The sequence below is a fragment of the Henckelia pumila genome, chromosome 2 (genome assembly GCF_033568475.1).
Source record: "Henckelia pumila isolate YLH828 chromosome 2, ASM3356847v2, whole genome shotgun sequence".
Classification (NCBI taxonomy): domain Eukaryota; kingdom Viridiplantae; phylum Streptophyta; class Magnoliopsida; order Lamiales; family Gesneriaceae; genus Henckelia; species Henckelia pumila.
In genome coordinates this window covers 176,234,914-176,244,057 of record NC_133121.1, presented here as the reverse complement: position 1 = coordinate 176,244,057, position 9,144 = coordinate 176,234,914, and the positions used below count along the sequence as shown (strand labels likewise).

At 35.9% G+C, this 9,144-nt stretch overlaps 1 protein-coding gene across 1 annotated transcript; it reads right to left on the bottom strand.

Moving 5' to 3' along the window:
• Positions 1–202: 202 nt before the first annotated feature.
• Positions 203–7,650, bottom strand: LOC140879848 (strychnine-11-hydroxylase-like). The gene is made up of 2 exons (XM_073283778.1): positions 6,573–7,650; positions 203–958 (listed from the first exon to the last, which is right to left on the bottom strand). The coding sequence occupies exons 1-2, from the start codon at positions 7,500–7,502 to the stop codon at positions 335–337; spliced, it is 1,554 nt and encodes a 517-aa protein (XP_073139879.1). The 5' UTR covers positions 7,503–7,650; the 3' UTR covers positions 203–334.
• Positions 7,651–9,144: the final 1,494 nt, after the last annotated feature.

The following is a 9,144-nucleotide window of genomic DNA, read 5'->3' as shown; positions in this document are numbered from 1 at the left end:
AGTTTTAAGGCTTTAATTTTTGGCGTCATCTCGAAAAAGTCATTTGAAAACCTCGTAGTGAAGTTGTGTCTAGAGTCTGGGGTAACCATCATCATTGGGCTAAAGAAGGATGCAGAGATAACTGACCAAATGATATTCTGAATTTTAAACTAAACACATATCTCATATTCAATCATATTTAAACTATAATAAAAATTCATAATACCGATAGAATTAAGTACTTCAATTTACCACATATAGTTAATAAATTTTCAAAATTCAAAACAAGCCAAAATTACATAACCAAAAAAACCGAGGTTACGTTCAATAAGTGTTACTAATTACACAAAACATATTAATGGATATCAGTTGGTGGTGGAGAAGCTACGAGGCAAAGTGGGATTTTCTTATGCGTCGCGATCCCAGGTGCTTCTTCCATATCAAGCTCTCGTGGTGACATTCCCCGCGGGAGCTCCCAATCGAACGAAAACAAAAGATTCGCGATCGCAAGCTCTACCAAAGAAACCGCGAAATTGATTCCAGGGCACCCTCTTCTGCCAGCACCAAATGGAAGCAACTCGAAATGATGCCCTCTGAAATCGACATCTCTGTTCAAAAACCTCTCTGGATAGAACTTTTCAGGGTTCTCCCAATATTTCGGGTCCGTCCCGATTGCAGCTGCATTGAAAATGACTCGAGTTTTTGCGGGGATTTCGTATTTGTTGTCGATGGTGCAATTCTCTGTAGTTTCTCTAGGGACCATCAACGGGGCGGGTGGATGGAGTCTCAGTGACTCTTTGATGACTAATTTTAGGTATGTGAGACTTTGGAGATCGTTTTCTTCTACTTTCACATTTCCTTTACAGGCTTTTCTCACTTCTCGTTGAGCTTTTTCTTTGATTTGTGGGTTTCGTATCAGCTCCGCCATTGTCCATTCGATTGTTGAGGACGAAGTATGAGTTCCAGCCGAAAATAATTCCTGCAAATATAGTATATCGATCAATTCGATAGCTTCAACAATTCTTTCACTGTGTACAAGATGATAGATGCATGTTGTTTGAGGTTCTAAATTATTTTGTTTAGAGTAGTAAATAGAGATATTTCAACTAATATTTATGGAAAATGATCTTTTTTAGTGCTACATTTTTGGATTAATTCATCCATTAAATTTGATTTGATTTTGATACATTAATTTTAAATATTCGGCTATTTTGATCAAATTGCTGACATAATAGTATTAAATATTAGCTTACGTGTATATTAGCTTACGTGTCTCTTAGTTAGGCTTAGTATAATCTCAGTCATCATTTTACTATAAATAGGCATGTTTGAGTCTCTGTAAACTCTTCTTCAATATATGAAATCTCTTTTACATATCAAGCTCGATTTATGAGCTATGAATATTTTTATAATATGGTATCAGAGCAGCTAGATCCATAACTCTGATTGTTTGAAGATTGTTCCAATTTCAACTTTGATCGGCTCACGATGGCGAGAGGAGGAGGAGGAAATCAAGCTCCAAATCCAAATCCGATTGTTCGCGCATTCTCAGAAGATTCAAGCAGTCCTTATTTCCTCCAAAATGGAGATCATCCTGGTTTGAAGCTCGTATCTCATATTCTTGTGCTATCAAACTACAATACTTGGAGTCGAGCTATGATTGTGGCTTTAACAGCGAAAAACAAGCTCAGTTTTACTGAATTTTCAATTCAATGTCCTCGATCTGATGATTTGCTATATGGATCTTGGATTAGATGCAATAGCATGGTGATATCTTGGCTTCTGAATTCTATAACACGAGAAATTGCTGATAGTCTTATGTACATGACAACTGCTAGTGAGATTTGGACAGATTTGCGCGATCGATTTCATTAGAGCAATGCTCCGCGAGTATATCAGATTAAGAGGTATCTTGGTGAATTACAACAAGGATCAATGGATGTTACTTCATATTATACCAAGTTGCGAACGCTTTGGGATGAGTTGCGAGACTATCAACCAAATTCAATCTGTAATTGTGGTTCAACGAAGGAATGGGTCAACTATCAAAATCAGGAATGTGTGATGCAATTTTTGATGGGGTTAAATGAATCTTATGCACAGGTTCGAGCACAGATATTAATGACAGAGCCCCTACCGGTAATTACAAAAGTTTTTTCACTTGTAGTGCAAGAAGAGAGGCAGAGATCCATACATTGTAGCATTCCTAAAGTAGTTGTTGATTCTCCAACTGGTATAAATTCTGTAAGTTCACCAGTTACCATAGCTTCTACTACGTTTGCAAAGCCACAAAATCCATCATTCAATGTTTCTGCTGCTGCATACACGAGACCATTTCAGAGATCAAATGGAGGAAAATTGGATAAGATGATGTGTTCTTATTGTCACTTCACAAATCATACTGTTGATAAGTGTTTTAAGCTTCATGGATTTCCACCTGGACATCCAAGATACAATCAGAATTCTACTTCGAATAAGGCACAAGCTCATCAAATATCAGGGACTGCAGAGTTATCTTCAAATACCTCCATAGACACCTTGACTCAAAATCAATGTCAGCAGCTCATAGAGTTTCTGAGTACTAAGCTCCAAGCTGGGAATGGTTCCAATTCGACAGGACAACAGCAAGAGCATATTGTGTCCTGTTCTGCTGGTAAACACTTATCATCTTCTTCTTCCTTTTCCATTTCAAGAACAGATTGGGTAATAGATACAGGAGCAACTCATCATATATGTTGTTCCATCTCCTTATTTAGTTCTTCCAGGGCAGTTAACTCTACTGTCACATTGCCTAATGGTCTTACTATTCCAGTAAAACTTTTGGGTTCTGTTTGTTTAACCAAAGATCTCATTCTCCATGATGTTCTATATGTTCCTCATTTCCAATTTAATTTGCTATCAATCAGCACTCTTACTCGAGTTCTCATGTGCTCCGTGTCTTTTGTGTCTGATTTTTGTCATATCCAGGATATCAACAAGACCAAAATGATTGGGACGGGTAAAAGAGTTGGAAACATATATGTGCTACTCAAACCAGATATGTCTTCTTCTTCCTTAGTTTGTAGTGTTCTTAAGACAGAATTATGGCATTGCCGTATGGGGCATCCTTCTTCTACTAGAATTTCTGTCATAGGTGATATCTTACAATTTGATCCAATTGCTTCAGAAATAAAACATTGTTCAATATGCCATTTGTCTAAACAAAAGAGATTGCCTTTTGTTTCTCTCAATAAGATTCGTGAGCGTTCCTTTAATCTCTTACATATTGATATATGGGGTCCTTTTACTCCAATTTTCGTTGAAGGTTATCGATATTTCTTTACCATTGTTGATGATCATACAAGGTTCACATGGGTATATATGTTGCGAAATAAATCTGATGCGTCTAATATTTTTCCAGTTTTTAGTCGCATGGTCAAAACTCAATTCAATGCTTGTATTAAATCCGTACGAAGTGATAATGCTCCTGAGCTTGGTTTTGTTGATCTCTTTAACAAAGAGGGTATTGTTCATCATTATTCCTGTGTGGAAAGACCTCAACAAAACTCTATTGTTGAGAGAAAACATCAGCATATACTTAATGTGGCAAGGGCTCTCTTGTTTCAGTCCAATATTCCACTTGTCTATTGGTGTAATTGCATTAACACTGCTGTGTATCTCATCAATCGTACTCCTTCTAAAATTCTTGATAATCAAACTCCTTTTGACAAATTATATGGTAAACATCCTATGTATTCTCACTTGAAGGTGTTTGGGTGTCTTTGTTATGCTTCCACTCTTATGTCCTCACGACATAAATTCTTCCCACGAGCTGTCAAATGTATATTTCTTGGTTATCCCCCAGGATATAAAGCTTATAAGTTGTTGAACATTCACACAAATGAAGTGTTTATATCTCGGGATGTCATTTTTTATGAAGACATTTTTCCATTCAAGGAATCTTCTTCTTCTCTTGTTCTTCCTGACATATTCCAAGATACTGTTTTACCTTTTCCTGAGTCTCTTCCCTCACTTCTTCCTGTCCAGAAACAAACCACTCGTTCTGTAAGATCATTACAAAAGCCTTCTCATCTCACTGATTACCAATGCTATATGGTTCAGTCTTCCTCCAATTTTTCCACTGCTCATCCTTTGCATTCTGTTCTTTCTTCTTCCAAATTATCACCTTCTTATTGTGTCTTTGTTAATAACATTTCTTCTGTTCTTGAGCCTGACACTTTTGCTCAAGCTTTTGTTTTGCCTGAGTGGAGACAGGCCATGGCTGAAGAGCTTAAGGCTTTAGAGCTCAATGACACATGGTCTATTGTGTCTTTACCTGCAAACAAGACCGCAGTTGGTTGTCGATGGGTCTATAAGGCAAAATTTGGTGCTGATGGTTGTTTGCAACGTCACAAAGCTCGTTTAGTGGCCAAGGGTTATACTCAACAAGAGGGTCTCGATTATCTTGAGACTTTTTCTCCTGTTGCCAAATTGGTTACTGTCAAGACATTACTTGCTCTTGCATCTATTCGTGGTTGGTTTCTTACTCAACTTGACGTTAATAATGCTTTTCTTCATGGTGATTTGCTTGAAGAAGTCTATATGACTTTACCTCCTGGTTATTGTCGTGAGGGGGAGATGTTACCTGTAAATGCAGTTTGCAAACTTCACAAGTCACTTTATGGTCTTAAACAAGCTTCACGACAATGGTTTGCAAAGTTTTCTTCCACATTGTTAGAAATTGGTTTTTCTCAGTCCCATGCAGATAACTCCTTAGTCACAAGAATTCGTGGTACAGTTTTTTTGGCCTTGTTAGTGTATGTTGATGATATAGTGATAGCTACAAACAGTAAACAAGAAGCCACTGAGTTGACAGAATTACTTAATGGCAGATTTCTTTTGAAAGATTTGGAGAGTTTAAAGTATTTTTTGGGCATAGAGGTGGCACGATCTTCTATTGACATCTCAATTTGCCAAAGAAATTATGCTCTAAAGTTGTTAACAGAAGCAGACCTTTTGGGATGTAAACCACGAAGTACTCCTATGGATGTTAATATCAGAATTACGCAAGATGATGGTGATTTAGTTGATGATCCTGCATCCTATCGAAGACTGATTGGAAGATTGCTGTACCTTACAATTACTCGATCAGACTTAGCTTTTGCTGTAAATAAGCTTAGTCAATATGTTTCTAAGCCACGAACAACTCATATGGAGGCAGCACTTGATATACTCAGATATGTAAAGGGAACAATTGGTCAAGGATTACTATATAAATCGAAGTCTAATCTGAAGCTTCAGCTGTTCTCAGATGCGGATTGGGGTGCATGTGTAGATACTCGACGCTCAGTAACTGGATTTTGTGTATTTCTTGGAGAGTCTATGATCTCCTGGCGTGCCAAGAAACAACAAACTGTTTCGAAATCATCAGCTGAAGCAGAATACAGATCAATGGCATCTTCTATGTGTGAAATATTATGGCTTCGTTCACTTCTTGCTGATCTTGGAATCCTTTGTGATGAACCAGCTGTATTGTTTTGTGACAACCAAGCAGCCATACATATAGGGTCTAATCCTGTTTTTCACGAGAGAACAAAGCATATTGACATCGATTGTCATATTGTACGCGAAAAAGTCCAAGCTGGAATCGTGAAGTTAATGCATGTTTCTTCGGAGGTTCAATTAGCAGATTTGTTTACTAAGCCTTTACTGCCTTCTCATTTTCTTAGTCTTTTCTCCAAGATGGGAATGCATAATATTCATTCATCATCTTGAGGGGGAATATTAAATATTAGCTTACGTGTCTCTTAGTTAGGCTTAGTATAATCTCAGTCATCACTTTACTATAAATAGGCATGTTTGAGTCTCTGTAAACTCTTCTTCAATATATGAAATCTCTTTTACATATCAAGCTCGATTTATGAGCTATGAATATTTTAAATTTGATTTGATTTTGATACATTAATTTTAAATATTCGGCTATTTTGATCAAATTGCTGACATAATAATTTGATGAATCGGCATTCCAAAGCCGTGTTATCATTTTTAATGTGTCAGGATTTTTCGCTGTTGCATAGCGATTAGACTAAATAGTCAAAAATTAGAAGACAATGTACTAAAAACTAAAAAATGCACAAGTTAGTAAGAAAAAAAAAAATTCTTTACCTAGGATTCATATCTTAAAGACTTAAACGTCCAAAACGGGTAGTCAGTCAGGTACCCACCAGTTTTTTCCGATAGAGTTTTTCTACCTGGACCCAATTAAATCCAAACCCGGCTAAACTTAGTAATGTTTGGGCACAATTCGAACCCGACAAGTTACCCCACTTACCAAAAAATCACAGTTTCGAAACGGGTCAGAACCTGAACTACTCGACCATTTGCCCATCTATCAGAAAAGATTTTTTTTAGAAAGTGTTTCTTTTTTTTTTTTTAGTTTAATAAGTGTTTGAATGGGGTTGTGCTTAAAAAAACACTTTTTTAAAGTTAAATTTGAAATTTTTTCAAAAAAACCAAAATTAAAACTTAAAAAAAACAAAGTATTTAAATGGTCGAGTTATAATAAAAGACGAAGTGAAAATCGAATGGAAAACTTTGTGAAATAAAATACATACTCCAAGAACACCCTTGACATGTTCATCTTGCAGCTTGAATTCTTGATCGGGATCATCCTGAATCCGAAGCAACACATCGATAATATCTTCTTGATCAGGCTTAGGCCTCTCGGGATCCCGATGTTGTTCTATAACTCTGTCGAAAAATTCGTGCGTCTCCATGAAATTCTTGTCGATCTTCCTTTCCACGCCATTAAACTTGTTAACCCAAGCCAGCCACGGGAAAACGTTGGCAACATTAAATTCAGCAGCCAGTTGCTGCATTTCTTCAAGCATGTGCTGAAACTTGTTCATTCCCCCATCTCCATTCCCATGCCCATCGGGGCTCAACGTCCCGAAAGCAGCGCGACAGAGGACGTTATTCGACAGCGAAAACGCTAAAGAACTCAAATTCACAGGACTCGTGCCGTGTTCGGACACACGTCGGATCATGAAATCCACCTCTCCATCCCGTATTGTACCGAAAGATTGGACCCTTTTGGCCGACAACAGTTCCAAAACCGCGATTTTTCTCACTTGTCTCCAGTACTCGCCGTATGGGGCTAAAGTGAGAGTACAAGATGAAACGAAAGCGCTTTTCTTGCCTAAGTAAAAGCTGGGTCTCCCTGAGAAAGTGAGATCGTGTGATTTGAAGATTTCTCGGGACATGTCGGCCGATGACACGATCACCGTAGGCACGGAGCCCAGATGCAAGAGCATGAGATCTCCGTATGTTTTGGACAATTCTTGGAAGGACCGGTGAGGTAGCTTCCGGCCGAGCTGATGAAGATTGCCGATTATGGGGAGCTTTTTGGGGCCAGGAGGGAGCTTTTTATTTCTCTTCTTTTTCAGGAGGAATATAATCAATAATAATGGTGCGATGAAGCTGAGAAAGAGTGGCAAGAAAATTTCTGGATTCATTGCTTTCTCCCCAAGGATGTTGAGATCCATGATTGATGAATGTTTAATTTTCGCATGAGAAAATAACTTTTGTTTTGATTAAGGAAGAAAGTTCAATGTTTCAAATATCAGTCAAACACGCATTACATATATAATTCTTTTTTTTTTTTTTCAGTGTTGCCGCATGTAAAATTCGATCATAAAAATCCACATCACCCGTTGGATATTACTCCTTGGATACGACCGAATTTTTCGCTGCTATGTGGTGGCAATGTTGTGAATTGTAATGATGTTGAAAATTGAAATATTATTTTTTATTCATTTAATAACTTTTTTAAAACATAATAATAAGATTGCACATAAATATAAACAATTAAAATTACATAATTTTAAAACCATAACATAATAAGTTATTTTTTTTTAAAAAAAAGAAAAACAAACAAACACACCCACACACACAATCATAAATAAATAATAAAAGACAAATTTTTTTATCATTCATCTTTATATGATTCAAATATGTTCGTTGATAGGTTTTAAAATATAGCCGTTTCGCAAATTTTTACAATTTATTTAAACTTTTTTAAATAAAATCATTTTTTTTAAAATTAAAATAACAATGAAATAATCTGACATTTCATTTCACCTATCAAATCATTTCAACTCTTTGTTTTTTCCCCTAAAAAATATAAAAATAAAATGGTAAGCTTCACCGCACCAAAATTCTCGAGACCCACGACATCCTGCATACGAATTCGATATTATTTAGAAGATTTTTTAAAAAGTATTTTTTTTTAATTTTTTTAATTAAATTTTACAAAATTTCAAATTTTATTGAAATAAAAAAAAACCAAAAAAAATACTTCACCCTCTAAAATCTCTCTCAAACGTTATTGAAATTTCTACATGCAAGATTTTCACGGGCGAAAGATGAAATAGACCGAAGAAGCCCAGTTCACCGCGTGGCAGCTTACTCGGCAGCTGGACTTGCTCTAAGAAGCAAATTCGTATACGGACATTCATTACTTTCTTTGTTTGCTTAAAAAGCGAGTCAAATTTGTTGTCCTTTTTAAATTTTATTTGTTTTGTATTTTAGTGACACATAATTTACAAACAAGAATTTTCCAGAATATTATTTTAACAAAGGAAGGAGAATTTTCCAATTTCTAATTATGATTTGTTCGCCGTATTCCAAAGGCAAATATCCATTGTGTGGTTGGAAAAATGATAATAGACTGGATTTATGCAAGTCCATGATCAAACCTCGTCGTTTAATGAATAATGCTATATGTACAATGATATTTATAATAATTATATTATGAGATTTTGTTATTTTATTCCGAGATTTTATAATATATCATGATATTTTAATAAATAAAACTTTTGTATTACTTCATTTCTTATCTACGCATGCATCCACATGTTTTTTTTATCGTACGTGGGATCCTCCACTCCAGTTTCGATATCCACCGAGTACTTATTATTAATTTTTTTGATAAGGGCATCTGTAATCCTAAATCGCTACATGAGGTTTTGTTCTGCCACATCATTGCCACATCAAAAGTTAAAAATCCTATCTCTTTTTATACCTCTCTCCGTTATCATAAACCTCTTCAATAATTTTTTATGGGACCCTCTCTCAATTCACTTATATTTATTTATAATTTCATTTACATTTATTTCTTTTATCACA